The sequence below is a fragment of the Rhamphochromis longiceps genome, linkage group LG3 (genome assembly GCF_057381845.1).
Source record: "Rhamphochromis longiceps isolate RC_006_pf linkage group LG3, R_longiceps_female_GT1.1, whole genome shotgun sequence".
Taxonomy (NCBI): Eukaryota; Metazoa; Chordata; class Actinopteri; order Cichliformes; family Cichlidae; genus Rhamphochromis; species Rhamphochromis longiceps.
In genome coordinates, this window is record NC_140559.1 from 55,603,410 (window position 1) to 55,623,065 (window position 19,656).

At 41.7% G+C, this 19,656-nt stretch overlaps 2 protein-coding genes across 2 annotated transcripts in view; one reads left to right on the forward strand and one right to left on the reverse strand.

The window, feature by feature from the left end:
• Positions 1-3,801: 3,801 nt before the first annotated feature.
• Positions 3,802-19,656, forward strand: part of tmem102 (transmembrane protein 102) — a 30,769-nt gene continuing 14,914 nt past the window's right edge. The window contains exons 1-2 of the mRNA XM_085400415.1: positions 3,802-4,054; positions 5,991-6,202. Of these exons, the coding sequence (XP_085256541.1) occupies positions 6,001-6,202 (202 nt within the window). The 5' untranslated portion in view covers positions 3,802-4,054; positions 5,991-6,000. The remainder of the gene's footprint in view (positions 4,055-5,990; positions 6,203-19,656) is intronic.
• Positions 15,444-18,089, reverse strand: LOC146675350 (E3 SUMO-protein ligase ZBED1-like). Its single transcript, XM_085400414.1, has 3 exons — positions 16,712-18,089; positions 16,264-16,414; positions 15,444-16,158 (listed from the first exon to the last, which is right to left on the reverse strand). Exons 1-3 carry the CDS (start codon positions 17,980-17,982, stop codon positions 15,712-15,714), a joined length of 1,869 nt encoding a protein of 622 aa, XP_085256540.1. The 5' UTR covers positions 17,983-18,089; the 3' UTR covers positions 15,444-15,711.

Consider the following 19,656-nt stretch of genomic DNA (forward strand, 5'->3'; position numbering starts at 1 on the left):
GGGTATGAAAAGTCTTCTTTTACTGTTGTGCTTGGCTGCCATGCTAATGGACAGAAACTGCCGCCTATGGTGATTTTTAAGCGAAAGACTTTGCCTAAAGAGAAGTTTCCAGCAGGAATCATCATTAAGGCAAATGAAAAGGGCTGGATGGATGAGGAAATGATGAAAGAGTGGCTGAGGGAGGTGTATGTAAGGAGACCAGGTGGTTTTTTCCACGCATCACCATCGCTCTTAATCTGTGACTCTATGCGTGCCCATCTCACAGCCGATGTGAAAAAACTAGTGAAACAAATGAACTGTGAGCTTGCTGTCATTCCGGGAGGCCTGACAAAGGAAGGCAAGGCAAGGCAAATTTATTTGTATAGCACAATTCAACAACAAGGTGATTCAAAGTGCTTTACAGAGACATTAGAAACAAAAACAAATAAAAAGCATGATTTAAAATTAATTAAAACAAGCAAACAAACAAACTAACTAAACACACACATTTCACACCTGTTCGCGCGATCTGAACCCTTATCGTAAGGGGAGCTACCAGTCCTTCTGTGGACGAGCTACTTTCTATTTTAAATTCCCTGAATTTAAAATACTCTCTAGACCCAGTCTAGACCCAGTTGGGGAGCTACCCAGAGCTCTAATCCCACACCTGTTCGCGCGATCTGAACCCTTATCGTAAGGGGAGCTACCAGTCCTTCTGTGGACGAGCTACTTTCTATTTTAAATTCCCTGAATTTAAAATACTCTCTAGACCCAGTCTAGACCCAGCTGGGGAGCTACCCAGAGCTCTAAACCCACTTAACAAACAAACAAACAAACAAAACAGTATATAAAATCAAAACAGATAAAATCAGAACAGTAGATAAAATCAGTAGTTAATGTAAGTTTTGAAATTTAAGCTTAACAAACAAACAAAACAGTATATAAAACCAAAACAGATAAAATCAGAAATAGATAAGATCAGTAGTTAGTGTAAGTTTTGAAATTTAGGAACTCCAACTGCTGGACATCGGTGTGAACCGCCCGTTCAAAGTAAGGCTGCGAGCGGCCTGGGAGCGATGGATGACCGATGGAGACCACAGTTTCACCAAGAGTGGAAGGCAGCGCCGGGCGAGTTACGCCACAATTTGCCAATGGATTGTAGATGCTTGGGCTAACATGTCTGCTGGCACTGTTGTTCGAGCTTTCGCAAAAGCTGGCATCATTTCCAAGGAGCCGCATGGCACGGAAAGTGACTCTGACAGTGAAGAAAGTGAACTTGGCATGTTTGGTGGAGATTTAGCGCAGCTGTTCAATTCAGACACAGAGGATGAGGACTTCGATAGGTTTGATTGATGATAAAAATGTGAGCACCAAACTTTGTTTTGCTCCTGCTTTATTTTTTAAATATGCACACTTGTATGCTTGTGTGTTGTTGTTGATGATGATGATTACTGGTAATAAAAATGTGAGTAAGGTACCAAACTCGGGTTTGCTCCCGCTTTATTTTTAAATACGCATACGGTACTTGTCTGTGCCCTATGATCCAGTGCGCCTTATGTGTGTGTTAAATACAGTAATGGCGCACATAACTGAGACTGCGCCTTTTAGTACAGTGCGCCTTATGGTCGTGAAAATACGGTAGGTTTGGATTTTTTTCCCCTTAACAGTAAACACCTTCATTTAGAAACTGCATTTTCTTTGTATTTGTGTTATCTTTGTCTAATATTTGAATTTGGATAATGATCTGAAACATTTAAGTGTGACAAACATGCAAAAAATAGGAAATCACTTTTTCACACCACTGTATGAAGTGATGTTTCGCATATCGTTTCCTCTCCCAGTAAAAGGAAGTAAAAACTAAAGAGTTTAAGAGACATCACACTCCTCTTTTGAAGCATCTCACTCTGTCTGCTGAAGGCTATGGTTATCTCTTACCTCTCATTTGGCAGACAGCTAGTGTCGCTCCCTCAGCTTGCTTATTAAGTGCAGTGTGGTACAGCATTATCTTGATAAATGTTCCTCTTATGGCACGGGATAGGCTGATGAATCAGACAGCGTTGGGCTGTATATGGCCAGTTCTTCTCACTGTCACAGTGTGATAGCAGACTGTGAGGTGGTAATGATCCACTGACAAGCTGAGGGGGAGGTCTGACAGGTTATTCCAGGCGCTATCAATCCACTGAAATGTAGCAGCGATGCAGAATATGAATAACTTGGGAATGTGCACACGAGGTTTACCCTCAGATATTAAACAGTAAGTGGTTCACCTACCAGTATTGAACAACTGCTGGGGGATTCCAGGGAGACATTATTGCTTCATTTTATTTAACACATCTTATTTTTGGGAGTTTAATTCCATCTTCCCTGTGTGAAATTTTCTAAGTCAAATATCATTTGGGAATATAAAAAAGGAAGTTACTCCTTAAAGAGCCAAAAGTTTTGCAGCTGAACTTCAGTGTCACGAGAAGTTCAATTTAACCCGACTCTGAAATGTCACCTGAAGAGATCTTTAAGGGTAAAAAAAAATAGAATAAAAACCACAAGGATGTCATCACGATCATCTCAAATCTGACCTGAGATGACACGATCTGGATAGAGGATTGGAGTTTGTTGGATGAGGATGCTAAAGATTTTTGACTGTATCTCCTTGTGAGGTTACACAATATTTCACAAGAAAGATGACAAACTTAAAGAAACTTTATTACAGGGTCTTGCAGCACAGCTGAGACTGTCTACCTAGGTCTCAGCTTTGCAGCTGAAAGTTGGTACCATTAAGAGTTACGCATAACATGCTAAGCTTTTTGTTCTTAACCGACACATTAACCACAAAGCCTCCTACTGCTCAGGACTCATCAGGCTCATTCTGGGCAGCTTGCTTATGACCTCCTTCCCCAGGCCTTGCTCCCTTCCTTTTTTCCTACTTTGGGACAGGACTAACAGAACATCTCGGATCCAAGGAGCAAAAATAAGCTTGCTCCAAATGTTGTCTTCTGGGGTCATGTTTAGAGATAACGGGTGGGCTCGGAGTAGAGCCGCTGCACTAAATATAGTCTGCTGTGGAGGTTTGGGTAACCGACTAGGATGACTCCTCAGAGACGAGGTGCGTTGAGGGTGTCCGATTGGTCGGCAGAGTCTAGGACACACGGGAGATTATGTCTCTCAGCTCTGCATTTCTGTGAAAGAGCTGGAGTCAATTGCTGGAAGAAGGGGGGTCTGGGTGTTTTTGCTTAGAGTGCTGCCCATGCAAACTGGAACTATAGAAGAGGCAGAAAATGCATCCAACCACAGCTTCCTCCCACAGCCTAATAGCATGCATGTTAGGTTAACTGGTGACTCCAAATTGGCCATAGGTGTTTGAATGGTTGTCTCTCTGTGTTAGCGCTGTCCTGAGTGTAACTGCTGCTGACTCTTTGACAGCAGGGATTGGCTCAATCTCCACCACAACCCTAGATGTCTTTCAGGTTTTCATCACACTGTTTTTGGAGCATTTAACCAGCACAAAAATGGATATGATACAACAGATAAATACAGGGAATATATTAATAATATCCAGTATATTTGTGTCTGATCCCCATCATCTTTAAATCAGCCAATGAGTGACATTGCTAATGCCATGAGGATCCAGTTTACATAACCTACCTCAAAATTAAAGGTGACATTTTTATCATACAGGATGAATATTTCTTATTTCTTTCCAGCATCCAGCAGATAGCTGGATCACTGTGCACCACTGCTCTGATGGACTTGGAGCCTTCCAAAACACCAGCTGTGCAATCCTCCTATCAAACCTTCAGCTCTTGCCTTTATCTTCTTTGCGAGGCACATTTTTTAATCATAAACCTGACCTCACAAATCCGTTTGTAGTGTTGTAACGCGGGGCGTGCTCTCCACATACACCGCTAATCCCTGGATCCTCTGAGTAGGACCATGATTTCCTGGACGGTGTTGCCAGGGGAAAGGTGGTGCCCAGGACCTGTTGGAAATGACAGCTGAGGAAAGCGGATTGAAGCGAAGGCATCACAATAACATTAAAGATAGAAGATAGCGAAGAGTCCCTCGCGTCAGCGTGTAACGGGTGTGTGTCCGTTTGGGATATTTGGCAGCTTTAGCCTGACAGCTAATCATTTCACTGTGAACCGCGACTCGTAAGCTAACGACACCCACTCTCGCTGAGTGTGTGTGCATGTGGGTGCATGCATCTGTATGGGTTATGTGTGTGTGTATACATTTCAGTGTGGATGTGTGTGTGTGTATGACGCTGCGCTTGGATTCACTGTCCCCATCTGTCACGTTAGCTAGCATGCTAATTTGATGAGCTAATATTGGCTAATAAAAGAAATTAGCCGACTCTGGGCGAGGCACCGCACCGACATTATCACTGCGAGTCAGACCCTGAGCTAATACGATAGTACACACTGATTGCAATCTCTTCTAAGCAGAACAGCGTTATTTGCTGCCTTTAAAGAATCGCTTAAGAAGCCTGCGTTGACTTTTAGACAGCAGTGTAGCTAATTTTCTCGGCTATTAGCTTTGCAGCTAGAAGTGGGGGGGCTGGCTCGCTAATTGACCCAGTTTGGTGGGGCAAGGGCCAAGATATCATTCCGCTCGACTGAGCTTTGTTTACATTACAACTTTTAGGCTTCTTACTTTCAGAGCACGTTATTTAATGCAATTATTCAAGCCTATTAAAGGACAGCAGTATTTTTAACAGCACATCATTGACGTAATGCATTCCCAAATACGCTAAACCCTTTAAAAACTCCTGTCCCGCAATTAGTCCGGCCACCTGAGGCACCATGTAGTACATTTAACTTCACAGACTCATTCCTTTGCTCATGGTCGTGTTTACAACCAAATTACAAGTCTGTAATGTCATTAAAAAAGTAATAGCTCAGGTTTTATTAAACGGTATGTATGTTTTTGAGTTTTACTTGCTGTAGATACATTGACTCTCCTTTAAGGAAGTGAACACTTGTACTCTGGGGGTGTTTCTACAGTGTCTCCAAGAGGTCAGGGTTATCATATTTAACCAAAACTAACGTGAAAAACACGTTTTAGTTAAAGAAAATAAAAACAAAAACTAGACTTTTGTTAAAACTAACTGAAATGATTTTGGGAACCTACGAAAGATACGAAAAAAATATGTAGAGGTGATATCGTTAGTTTTAGTACTTTTAGTAAATGTGTTATTGTATCTTTCTTCATGGGGCTTTGGTTGGTCATGTTTATTGCAACTTTGGATGGCTACAAGACTGCGAGTCTACTGCTTTCAAAAGGTTGCGTGTTCATAATGTAACACCGGCTCTGATTTTCCTAAATCTTGTCTCTAGCAAAAATTCTTGCAACAGTGTCAATGGCTGAAAATGCTAAAAAATAATAGCTATGTAAATAGCTAAATGTAATGGTCACTGAAACCTTGAATGCTAAGTTTACCAACTTGCCGAAAGAGCTTGTTGTTAATTGTATTAAAGTAATTTCATGACATTTAAAGTGAATGAAGCTGGATTGAAACATGATAGGTGTTGGTAAAAAAGAATTATTGGTGCTCATATGATTAAAAAAAGGCTGGAATTTCCACTTTTAGCAGTTTTGGTCAAAACATCAGTGTCACCTTTTCAGCTGTTATGATGCATTGGCGGTTGTTCCTTAATGTCATATGTTTCTCTGTGAAAGTGCCTCTCAGAGTCTCATGATTCACACAAGGCTGGTGAAAACAAGGCGGATATTATATGGGTGAAAACATGACTGCAACACTAAAACTGTCTGAGCACAGACTCTGGTGTCAGGCACATCCTGTAAACAGATAGCCCTGTGGTTTGTTCTAGTGTGCTAAATGGTAAAGTTTAAAACAAATAGTTATTACTGGCACTGTGAGTGTATAATTCGTCCCTCAGGGGAGCTGTTTCCACTGCTTTAGTCATCACAGTAGGGTTATTGTGGTTTTCCAACATTTGAGCACAGAGGTTAAAAATAATGACAACAGTTTCACTTTCTCTGTCCTCATTTAACAGGGTTGTAGAGATGGAGTCCCTGATGAGCGCGGTGACTCCACGCTCCCCAGCACCCGCCAAGAAACTTTCTGAGGTGGACTTCCGCTCAGGGGCAACCCTGGAGCAGCTGTCGGCACAGGTATCTGAACTGGTACTGCTGGAGCAGGGGGAGTTTGGAGACCAGACCGCCTTAGAGGTCCACACTGCCAAGGACTTCATCTTCAACATGCTAGGTAGAGAGGTTCATTTCTAATACACACTTCCTTTCCGATTCCCTTCCTGTCGTGACTGTTACAGGAACCTTGCAGAGATATGACACAAATGCACATATCTAATTAGCCAATAGCACGGCAGCAAGTCAATGCATTTTGACTTAAGACACTATCAAGATGACCTGCTTGAGTTTGGCCTCCTTTAGCATTAATCTAGTGCACAGCTGGTACAATCTCATCCTACCTGAGTATTGTTCCTGACCATGTCCATCTGCACCCATGTTCTAATGGCTCCTTCCAGTAGGAAAACATAACATGTCACAAAGCTCTAATCAGTTCAAACTGGTTTCTTAAAGACCATTTATGTGCACCACATATTTCTAACAGCATAACTTTTTGGATGGTAATCATTCATTTCCTGTAGCTGCAATCAATTGGGACTGGGTGGAAAAGGTTTCCCACAGATTTATATTGTATGTGCATGCAAATGTATGCGTGTGTATGATTTCTATTTCTGTAGCGATCATCTTTGCCGAGTAACTCTATTTAAAAACAAATAACAGAGCAGTGTCATTAGGTGTATCTTCAGTGAGTCTCACATCCTGTGTTGGGCTCCAGCTCCGCTTCTTGTTCATTAGTAGCCGTTAATTATCCACAAAAGGAGAAAACTTGGAACAGTGGGGCACCTTTCCCAGGAGTGGCTGACCTACCAAAAGTAGTTCAAGAACGCACTGACTGATTCGCTGCCAGTTATCACAAATGCTTAATTGCAGTTCTTGCTGCCAAATGTGGCAGGAAGGGGGCAAATACGCTTTCTTCTAAGGTTTCAGCCTCGCCTCGGTCGGCACACCACTCTCACGAAGCCTGCTTACAGTGCACGTCTTTTCATGTAATGCCCACTGTTTTTGTTAAATGCACCTTTATGGTCAAGCAAGCATGCATGCATTTATTTACCCAGGGCTGTGCGACCTATGTGAGCAATGAGGAGTCTTTTTTAGCAACGCCCTGCTGTCGTCACCTGGACTCTGCCCAGCACAATCACACCATGCTGTGCTGGCTTAACATGAAGTGATCTGTGCTGGCATGCTTAATGTGAAATAATGATTAGAGTCATCAGCTTCATCCTGCTGTGCATGTGCTGATTTGCCTGTCCCTGTAGATTTAGTGCATCACAAGGCTCTTCAAGTACAATGAAAAAGTGACGAGTGAAAAGCGGTTTGGATTTGTGTCGAACTACTCGTCAGACTTTAGTACAGCGAGGTCATTTCTTTTTGACAGTTTTTGTTCGTAGTGAAATATAATTGAGGCAAAAAGAGTTCCCATTTAAGTGTGAGAGGATTCTCTTTCGTTTCGTGGCTCATGTTGGGAGCCAGCATGCAGGAAAATAATGAACAGCGTAGACCAGGTACAGTATGTTTAATTTAATCCTTCCGTATGCACTGAAGCTCCAGTGGGTCATTAAGAAGTCTGAAATTAAAATCAAGAAAAGTACATTCCCCAGAAATCTGTTGCGGTGTGTTTAAGACTGCGGGAATAAAATCAAATCTTTTTTAAACAATAAAGCAGCCTCTCACGTGTGTAAAGGTATTTCTTGTTGCTTAGTTTTCATCTGAAGATTGAAAACGAGCACTAAAGTTTGGTTTTCTCTATAGAAGCTGGTCAGAACAGCAAGTTGGCGGCGGCAGAGCCGATCTCACAGACCCAGATCCAGCATTTGTAAACACGTGCTGGTCGTAGCACTTAGCACAAACATTCGCTATGTCGATGTTTGTTTCTTGACATGGAAGTGAAAACGAGAGACGCGGCAGAGAGCTTCTCTCTCTCTCTCTCAGCATGTAATGAAAGCAAAGCACTGTGGATGAGCTAGAACGCAGCGAATCAGGGTCGACCTCGTTCATGTTCACTTGTGAATGAGTTAGCCTTTATCACAAGGAGACAGATAATGTCACGCAGTCGCATTCATGTAGCATTTTTCCCATCCTACTGACCGGTCAAAGCTCTTTAGACTCTAAATCACATTTTAACCACGTGTTTATAAACTGCTTTATGCTCTGCAGTTCAAACATTCAAACATCTGCCTCATTGATGGCTGATTTAGAATCACCAGTAAACCTAACAAGCACGTCTTTGGACTGTGGGAGGAAGCCCGAGTACCCAAACCCACACAGGCACAGGGACAATGTGCAGACTCCACATGCTATCATAGTTCTCCTCAACCTGTCAGGTTGTTTTATTATGTGTAAACAGTCAAGAGTAGGTCTGCACAATAAATCGAAAACTTATTGTCATCGCAATATCAGCCTGCGCGATGGGCCCATCGCAAAAGACGACGTAAACTGCGATAATTGGGTACCTTAAAATGTTTACACACGTGCTTTAAAGAATTTACCAATCAAAGAAACCCCTTTACACATTTGACCAGTCGAATAGAGCCCTTCAAGGCATTAACCAATCAAATGGATTAGAGGCCCGCCTCCTACGCAGGTGGGGAGCGAGCAACGCTGCAGCAACGAGTCAGAGTTGTAAAGGCTGAGGGCGAGACGCGTGACGAGAACGCTACTGAACTCGTGCCTAAAAAAAAAAAAATAGTACCTCACTTATTTGGAGGTACTTTGGATTTGATAAAGACGACGTTCTCCAAACACAGGTGCTCTGCAAAACTTGCCGAACACTCGTGGCAACCACCAGAGGAAACACGACTAATCTCCACCATCATCTTCAAATACAACCACAGAGAACTGTTTGAAGAGTTCCAGAAAGATAGGGCTAGCCAAACAAAGGTTGCTAATGTTAAGACAAAGAGCGCAGCAGTCCAACAGCCGTCTCTGTATCCGAGTTTTTCAAGTGGAACAACTTATGAGAAAACGTCGAAGCGGTACAAAGAAATAACAGAGGCCATTACACATTTTTTGACAAAGACATGATGCCTATAAATACAGTTAGCAGAGAGGGCTTCACCAGTCTGATACATAAAGTGGACCAGAGATACCGCATCCCCTCACGAAACTACTTTTCCCATGTCGCCATTCCACAAATGTACGAAACATGCCGCAGGACCGTCACGTTTGAACTGAGCCAAGCTGAAAACTACGCAAGCACTACAGTGAAGTTTCCTCTCCAGTTTTGACTTACATCATAACTGCTTGGTGAGTGGTAAAATGATGAACAACTGCACTGAGATAATTTGCAGTATAATCTAAGTTATGTTTATTTAAAACTAATTCTAGAGACTGGGAAGGATGTCTTTCAGAATTTTCTTATGTGGGCAATGTTTCAATGTTAAAGTGCACTTTGTTGTTACACTGCTAATACAGCAGCTTTCATTAAATAAAACTGTGCAGTAAAACGGAAATTATGTATTTGTTTTTTTGTTTTTTTTGCTATTTATTTTATCGCAAGTCATATCGTTATCGCAGTATTGATCACAGTTATCGCACATCACAGGTTTTCCTAATATCGTGCAGCCCTAGTCAAGAGTAACAATAGGTGTAGAAGCCACACTTAGAATTGCACAGGGTAAGCTGGGAGCCGGCACATGTTCCTTACTTAATCCAGATAACTCACCCCAAAGTCCTCTTGTAGAAAACAATGCGAGGTTTATTAATCCACTTTCTTCTTTACAAAACAAATCCAGTGCTCAGACTTACTCAGAAGTTTGCATAAAGTCCAAACTGATCAGGAAACCATAATGCTTCACTCTCCAGCTCACACACAAAGTGTTCGGTGCTGCTGTGTGTTGCAGTAGCCCTGCAAGGGCACACGTGTAATTTTACATGTATTCCAAATACTGTACATGAAGCTGACATCGCACAGGAGACCATAACAGAATGTAGTATGGCATCAGTGTGACGCTACAAAGTCAGTTATCCAGAGAGTCACAAATCAAAGTGACCTCTTTGAATTCTTTCTTGCGTGTGACCAACGACACAGTGTTAACTGAGATGATTGTATCTGCTTAGTTTTTCTGGAAACGCTCGAGTAAGAATTATCGTTGGTCTTATTAATTAATTAATTAGTGATTAGAGTTAATTGGATTTAAAAATATTTAGTGCGTAGTTTGATCGCACACATGGCGGGCTGGCTTTGTTAAGACTTGATGCTCAGATTGTGTTTATTAGTAACAAGCGGAGTGTGTTTGTTTGTCCAATAGGTGGCACTCTCCTCCCTCCCTGCTGTCTCCTGTCAGCCAGCCCCTCTTTCTTGAAATGAGGCGTGTTTGGCCAGAAAGTTTCAGGTCGTTTTTTTTAATATATACACACTTCTTTCTCCCGTGTGTATTTTTATTACCAAGTTTTACATTGCTGTAGATCCTCTTGTCAGTGCACAGAGATGCCTGGATCACCCAGAATTGCTATTCCTGTCAAATCAGTACTGTAGCATTGCTTGACAGACAGCTTCTCTAAGTTTCAAGGCTTCTCCTCCTCTAAGCTGAAATAGCTTCATCAAACGGGCTGCTTCCCCCGGGGAGAAATCACACAAATCAAGATGGAACTTGGCTTTTTTTTTTTTATCGTATCATTGTGTCACCAAGTGCAGCAGATATTCCTGTTTCTGTGTAAAAGTTGTTTTCTTTTTTCTTTCTAGCCTTTTCTTTTGCTCACTTCTCATTTTTCATGACTGTGTTGCAAAGCCCTCTGCTTTCCTCTTTGCTCTATCTTGGTTGAGAAGCTCTCTCTCTAACGCTCTTATTTTTTTCTTGGTTTTTGAGGCATCTTTTGCCTGCATAATCACCAATGGTTTGCTAGCATTTTCATAGCCTGTGCCTCACCACCTGCTGTGACAGCTCCAACTGCGTATGGAAAGGGGAAAGGAAAAAAACAGAAAAAGTTTGGCACTTTCCACTGAGGAAGACAGTTTGCGTTCTAGGAATATAAAGTATGCGGCGGTAGCCACGTTAGCAGCTTCTGTGCCTCTCGAGGCGCTGCGGAGGAGGAGAAGCAGCAGCGAAAAGCAAATATCTTGATGGAGGGGCCTTGTTAAAGCATGCCGGCCTGCTGTTGGAGGGGCTGCAAAGGTGCTGGCGTGTTGATGCCGTACACTAGTGGCTTCGCTTCAGCTTTTTTTTGCCAGCCTTTTCTAAAGTTTGAGCTGCAAAGGGATCCCTGCTGGGATTTGCACACTGTCAGAGAAAAGGAAGGAGAAAAGAGATTAAACTCTTATGCACGCGCACGCACCCGGTGTACCCAGCGATTTCCCCTCACAGCGTGACAGATTCAAGAAGAGGCCCTTATTTACCCAGCATCTGAGTAAACACTGTGGTTTTGCCTTCAGGCTACAGTGGCGGGGGGGCTACTGTGGATGTCTTTTGAAAAACAAAAGTGTGATGAGGGCAGAAATAGATCCACGCTGCCGGCGGAGCAGACGATCCGGTGTGGGCCCAGACGTACCCTTAACCCAGCATCACAGATCTTAAAGTTTGTTAGCGAGTTTAGTTCAGAGTTCATCTTCCCCCTCCTGATGTCGGGGAGAGGGAATTACTTTTGATCCAAGTTAAAAAAGTCACGAGTGTTCTTCAGCATCGGCCCAGATTCTGACATTTTTATCCGAAAAGTTCTCAGTTGTAGGTTGAAATGTTGAAGAATTACACTGTGTATGAATGTTTGAAGAAAAAACAGTTTTAACAAACTGTATATATTAAAAAACAAAAGTCAAATGAGAACTTTTCTTCCTCGTACTTGACATTAGTGGTGAGTCGATCACTGGGAGGGATATTCGGCATTTTTCAGATTTGGACAGAGGAGTTTTTGTAGCACCTGGGTTGGTGTTTGGTGCTGGCATGAGCTGTTTGTTTGGTGGAAATGTGTGAAGCAGCATCTGTACAAATTATTCTGGATAGAAGCATATGTTAAAATGTATGTTTATTGACTCAGTCATTGTGGTTTGTTGCAGTTATGCATGTCATTCTCTTGGTCATAACTGGATTCGGTATCAGTTCTAAAAACGTAGCAGTAAATTCTGAGTATACATCAGATCTCCGCCTTTCCTTAGTTACAGTGACCTCCGTTCTCGCCTATGTCAGCTGCTTTGCTGCTATTTTTCACACTTAGACCTCTTGACTGTGTGCCCATTTGAGTGATAAGTGGGGGTGGTTAGACTGAGAAGTGCCATCAGCACCTTAGTTGCTTTTGTCCAAGTCAGAAGAAGGATGAGTGAAAAGGTCACCTTGAGCTGTGAACTTATTAGTGAACATCTGAGTGATTTTTACCAGCGATATCACTATAATCTCATTTCATGAAGTTATCGTGGTTCTGTGAATGTTGCAGGCGCTGGCCTTTAGCACTGAAACATACAGTCTATAAATATATTTGCCCCTATTTTATTTTTAGGTGTTTTGGTGATTGTCTATTGTAATATCCCAAAGCTCTTGAAGGCACATTTATATAACTTGTTTTGTTGTGCCAACAGTCCAAAAACTCAAATATATTCCATTAATTATTAACTGAACCGTCTGTTCATATTTGAGAAGCTGGAACGAGTGACATTTTCAGTGTTTCAGCTGGAAAACATGGACTGTAAATGAAAGATGGATGTGGCCCCTGTGACGTCTCCCAGTTTGTGTTTTTGGCCTCAGAGTTAGTCTTTTAGGTGTGGCCGTGCTGGTTTTCAGGAGCAGGAAGTTACCATATTTAGACGAGAGGTTAAAGTTAGCAGCTAATGCTAGCAAATGTGATTAGCAAGATTCATCCATAATTTTAATTGGTGCACTGCAAAGACAGATGTACTCACATTACTCAGAGTATGATTGTGATAGTCCTGACTATACCGTAAAATATTATTTATTGCACCCTTAACGATGCATGTGGACGATTTGACGAGCGGTTCCTCTAACGAGGGAAATCATCCTTCTACACCAAAGATGTAAACATGTTAAGTTCACGGGGGCTGACTGTTTTGGATCCAACCTCATGTGGCCACTAGAGGAACTTAAGTTTTGGCTGACTGCTGTTTTCTTTTTTAGCCCTGGAGGTTGTTGCTTGTTTAGAAAATAAAATAAATGGATTAATTTTCCATCAGTTGACTAATCTTTTTTTATTATTATTCAATAATATGTAATGTAAGTTTGAAAACGGTGCTCGAACACTGTCATTCATTACATTTGTATGAAGATCTTAAAGCAGCTTGAAGCAGCCTTGCTCTTTAATATCCAAACATGGCCTCGTGCATTCAGCTAGTGAAGCTGTAGTAACACAGGAATGAAATGAATCAAACATAATCTTTGCTATTTGTGAAGAGCACATAGCAAATTGGCAAAGCCATTTAATTATGCAAGGATTGTGCACAAAATGCAGAGACTTGCATATTTTCTTAGCTTGTATAGCTTATTTTCCACAGTTGGGCAGCAGCAGTATCCAAACACTGAGAAGCCAGTCAGAGCAGAACATGTTATTCTCCTTCAACGCTTTAATATAGTGCATTTATCCAGCACTGAATTTGTCCCCTCAACCTTTGCAGCAGTTTCATACACTCTCACATGTTGCGACGCATATTTCATTTTTGTGAGGGGCGGGAGGAAAAAAATCCCTTTTGGTTTAATTTGAACCGTCAAAACAGCAGCGGCATCCCTGTGGGAAAGCAGCTCGCTGTGGTCCAAGCCGTGTCTGGCCGGTCTCCCGCTCTCGCCCGTGAACGCTGGTGGGCTTCTGCGTGACTGATTCGCAGCTGGGTGCTGTGACTTCTCTGCCTCAGATGCTCCGGGTCCAGCTTTAGTTTTTATCGCTGGCTTGGGCTGGTGGCTCCACGTGGTCTCCTCTCTCTCATCAATTCTCAGTTAATGCCATTTTGTATTTAAGAGCCCATCTTCATTCGTTCTTGGCAGGTACGCAAGAATCACGGCGCTGCAGACAGAAAAGATGAATGAAATATTTGTGCTGGATTAGTTAGGCTTGGTTTCTATTCACTTTCCGTCAGCTCAGGCTCACCAGTGCCAGGCAGCACAGATGAACAGCATCTTGCCTGCCATAAGCGATAGTCATTGTTGACACCTTTTTTTGGCACCTTGTAGCTTCAAATCTAAACGATCAGAAAGCTGGCGTGTCAGTGAAAATGACTGCGAAACACTAAATTGTTGCAACCGTCTGCATCCTGTGACTGAACATAGCCACAGACGTCATTCATTGTAATTGAACTTGTTGTATTTATCATGTTAAATAAGAAATATTCTGACACTGGGTGACAGTATCTGCTCATTTTAATAACTGTGGTTGACACTCTCATTTTTGCTCCTTCATAATCACACTCGGAAGTATTCCCGAGGGTAAGAAAAGGGAATAATTTGGGCAGTAGCTGTCAACCGATAACAGTCAAAGGAGGAGGGTGCAGCTACGTGAGGCGCTGGATTCACAGCTCACTCGCAGGCTCTCCAAAGTTTTTCACGAGAAAATCACCTCTTCGTTACAAACAATTAAACCCTCACCATTCATATTTTCTCCTAATTTGACTAATTTAATTTCTGCCTTCATTAAGTGTCTCAAACGAGCTCCCGTCTATACTTCAAAAGAAGACATTTGAACATTTCCAAACACAGAGCGTCGCGATGGACGGAGTGACTGAGCCTTCATATAAAATTCAGCAAGTGTGACATTAACTGATACACTGAACTCGTTCATGTGTAACTGCTCAAAACCCGAGCGAGGACCGAAGGAGACCTGGGGGGAAAAAGACCTGAATATATTATTGTGGGACTGATGTTGAATATAATCCAAGGAGGCAGTGGAGCTTGTGCTGGGTTTGTTTTGCGTGTTAATAGGCTCTAGAGTTTGTCACTGATGCCGAGGTGTGCAGTTATTGGATGTGTCAGTTTATGGAGCTCTTTTGCTCCCTGACTATTTACATTTCTGAATATAGGATGCAAATGTAGTTGGATTGGGTTATTATTATTATTAGCATAGGTAAACATGCTCTGTGTGCACTGTTTATATCCAGCACCTGAGCACTAGGGCTGGGAATCGTCACTGATTTCTAGAATCGATTCGATTCCGATTCACAAGGTCCCGAATCGATTCGATCCACGATTCGATTCGATTCGATTCGATTCGATTTTGAATCAGTCCGAAATATTATTATATGAACCATAATATATATAAAATTATGATAATTCACCTTGTATATGTACTGTCAAAAGAACCCTCTAAGCCTTGTGAATGAATTACATAAATTTCAAAATTAAGAACAGATACTAAAGCAGTTAAATAATGTAATTTTTAATTAACATTAGTATATATTTTTTTTCATACATACATTTCAAGTGGATCAGGGATCCAGTGCAAATAGAACACATCTTTTGTAAACATCAGTAAAACCTCAGAGAAATAGTTTTGCTGTTAGTGTCTCACACAGCTTTTCTGAAATCCACTATTGTGTTTTGGAGACACACAGTATAACACAGCATGTACAAGTGAACTGACAGAAACTGACCGATCAGAAAATGAAAAACTGCCTTTTAAAATACTTCAAAAAATGAAAACATATTGAACAGTATTGTAAAACCTCTGTGAAACTAATGCAATTTAGCCTTATTTATAACTACCCTCTCACTTCTTTGAGACTGTAAGGTTTTTCTGCAAGAAGAGAAGCTGGTCTACATGTTGTGGAGTCAGGCAGCTCCTTTGTGCGGTAACAATGTCACCAGCAGTTGAAAACACTCGTTCAGAAGGAACACTGGTCCCAGGTATGGAAAGATACTGCTTTGCTTGTAGAGCCAAGAGAGGATACTCCCTTTCATGGTCCCTCCACCAGATCAAAGGATCCTCAGAAAGTGCAACAGGCTCAACGTCCCTGTATCGATTCACTTCTTCCTTTGCCTTCTGAGTTGGTGTTTTCTGTGGTGCTGTGGTTTTTGTTGAGTAGGCTGGCCCAAGGAGAAAAATTAATGCAGAGTCCTTTGACCTCTTAATTGGAGGGGCATAATCCACTTCATCAACACCACCAAGAGAGATGTCAGGGACAGTTTCCTCAGATGTGTCACCATCAGACTGTCGCTGTAGAAAAATGAAAACTTAATTAATAAAGAAATTACTATTTATATTCTAACTCGAGTAGTGCAAAAAAACCAATAATTTTTTGTTTTTGTTTCTGTAACTCACAATAGCTGTGTCCACGTTCTCCAAACCTGCTGCTTCCAACACCAACTGAGAGAATGTGTTGTTACAGGTCTCTTTGGACAAGAATGGCAGGGCCTTAAAGCGAGGATCTAATGCTGATGCAATGTAGAGCTTGTCCTTTAGGGCCACATATCTTGAAAAGAGATTTTGCACATTTAACTCAGTTTATTATGTTGGATATACATGTGCATGGTTACATACACTCATGCAAGATCAGAAACATTAATATACGACTTTGTTTCCATAATTTATATATAAACATCTATAGATAGATAGATATAAAATCAAAAGGCCTATTACTAGACAAGAGGGCTTAACTAACATTTTTATAATATATAGATTTTTTCACTATAATAAGAATTTTCATGTAATACATGCATCCATACAGTTACACTCATTCATGGCATATACACACAATTCATAAACATACCTTGACTTCAAGTTGTCGTATACAGCAGTCTTGAGGTCTTTAATCAGTGAGGAGTCATGAGAGACACTGATCATCTTCTCCAGCAGCTGTGCATGCAGAGGTGCAATGATGGAAAGGGTCGGGGACTTTTCTTCAGACATAACCAGTGTGGCTGCTTTCAGCGGCTTCAAAGCTTTCACTATATCTTCTCCATCAGTTATGTCAGCCTCTGTAAGACTACAGAGATTACTGTCACTTCTCCTCACTTCAGGTGAGAGTAGAGCTGCAGAGATTGCTGGTTGTTGCTCTAGGAAGCGTTCCAGCATCTCCAATGTGCTGTTCCATCTGGTCACCCCATCAGTCACCAGCTTATGGGCAGGTAGATTCAGTATCTTTTGCTTCTCTTTAAGCTTGCGACTTGCAACAGTGCTGCGATGAAAAAAGGATGCTATGCGTCTCACTCGGCCAAGCAGCTGAGCAACAGCTGGAACTTTCAGTCCTGCTTGTGAAGCTAAATTGAGTGTGTGGGCAAAACAACCAATGTGCAACCAGCCCGTTATTTCTACAGCTCGCACCATATTTGCAGCATTGTCAGTTACGATGACTGGATTTTTGTTTGTAAGCTCCCATTCTTCGATTGCTTTGAACATAATTTCAGATAAATTAGCTGCTGTGTGGCTTGCTTCGGTGGTTCTTGTCTGTAAGACATGAGACACGAGTCTCCACTCCTGGTCGATATGGTGTGAGGTGATAGTCAGGTAGTTATCTGTTGCTCTGGATGTCCAGCTGTCACAGGTTATAGCGACTCTCTCTGCTGACTTGAGTGAGGCTGTAACATCGTGTTTCACTTTTTCATACATGTTTGGGATTACCACTTCACTCAAATGTTTGCGTGATGGTAAAACATAGCGTGGTTCTAGCGTATTAATGAGGTTTTGGAAGCCATCATTTTCAACAACGCTGTACGGACGTATATCTTTACATATGAAAGTTGCCACAGACTGGGTTATTTTTTGGGCACGTGGAGAAGTGGATGCCAACTTCATTGCAAATGCCTTTTCGAGTGAGCGTTGCTTGGTGTCGGCCGTTTTTGCTAGCGGGATATCTGGATGATGCCTCGTTAAATGATTTCTGAGATTTGTGGTATTTCCACAGTGCTTTACCTCCATTTTGCACATCTTACATACGGCTTTGCTTTTGTCCGGCTCTTCACTGTCTTCACAGTTCTTAAATCCAAAGTGTTGCCAGACATCTGCCTTTAGGCTCGGTGGCACATTCCCGGGAGTAGCCATGATGGTTCATGCGTCCAGGTCACTTAACTCTCGCGTGACTTCCTCATGTTAACCGCTTGCAAGTTTCATACGCGGCAAACTACATATGTATAAAAAAAAATCGATTTCCGGATTTAATGAATCGATATCGTTTTATTCCAGTTAGAATCGATTTTAATCGATGAATCGATTTTTTTAAACCCACCCCTACTGAGCACATTGTGATGTAAATTGTGCAATTTGTGAACGTAATCCGACCTCAATCCATACCAGGTGTACGTTGGAAGTTTGAGCTAAGGAGCATCCCGGAGCCACGTACACGTATTACCGTCGTCCCTCGTTTATCGCGGGAGTTCTAAAAATAACCCGCGATTGGTGAAATCCACGAAGTAGCCAGCTTTATTTTTTACAGTTATAACTGTTTTAAGGCTATAAAACCCCTCACTACACACGTTATACACTTTTCTCAGGCAGGCATCAACATTTTCACACTTTTCTCTCTTTTTTAAACACTCAAATAAGTTCAAACCTTCATAGAAAAATAAGTCCAGTATAGAATAAAACCAAAGATCAAACCGTGTTTTAGGTCCAGAACATGGGAATAGAGCAGCTGCCAGAGAATTCAACATTAATGAATCAAGGGTACGGAAGTAGAGGAAGCAAGAAGAGATGAGTTGAGTAAAGTTTGACTTATCTGACTGTTTTTTTTTTTTTTTTTGCTTAATGCACCTTATAATCCAAAAAATACAGTAACTTCTACCTTCCTTTAGCACGTCCAGAAGTCCAACTTTTTGTGTGATGGTTAGCATCTTCCTCTGCCTTTTGGGTGCTACTGCAGGTGCCTTTGACAGCGCAAAACATTTCGTCAACGTTGTTGTGTTTGTTGGAGAGAAAACTTACAAACATACAGTACAGCACTTCAGAGTCAGACTGCTAGTGATCGAAGATTTATTTAAATTTGACAAGCTGAATGCAATCTGTACTGTACAGGAGACGGGACGGAGGAGATTGTTGGAAATTGGTCTATAGCCAACCAAAAGCATGCAAAATTGCGCAAAAAAAGCTGCAAAACAGCAAAGCTGCGCAAGGTGAACGCCCTTATGGCAAGGGACCACTGTATTAGAATCTGACAAGACACTATAGATGTGTAAATGTCTGTACAGGCTAGCAGCTAGCTGAGAAATGAATGCAAAGTCTGCATGTTCTCCATGTTCTTCTTCCTATATTTACATTTATTGCTCCCACCTCAGGCACGTCTGTGGTTTGTAGTGATGCATTTTGGTTCACTTGGTGTTCATTTGGATTTTTCTCTGTTCAAAGAAACCAAATCATGGAGAAAAGCTACAAGACTTAGCTAATGCTAACCTACCTCCCATTGCTGTTAATATTATAAAAGCTGCCGTGTAAACAGGAGAGAGGTTGTAGCTGGCTTCATGTTCAGTGCAGCTATACTCGGCGCAGTGAAGAAGCTACAAAAAGGTTGCGTAAAGCGGCACACTTCCACCTGCTGGCATACAATGTTAAATAATGCCCCACAACAAAAATCATAGCATGGAAGTTTACACCTGTTATGGGTTATAATATTCTCCATTCCATTGTTTAAGCTGTCTGTGGCTAACACACATGGATTGGCAAATTCATCCAGACTCTCAGAACTGATTTGGTAACTTAGCTGATTATTTTAGTTATTTTATT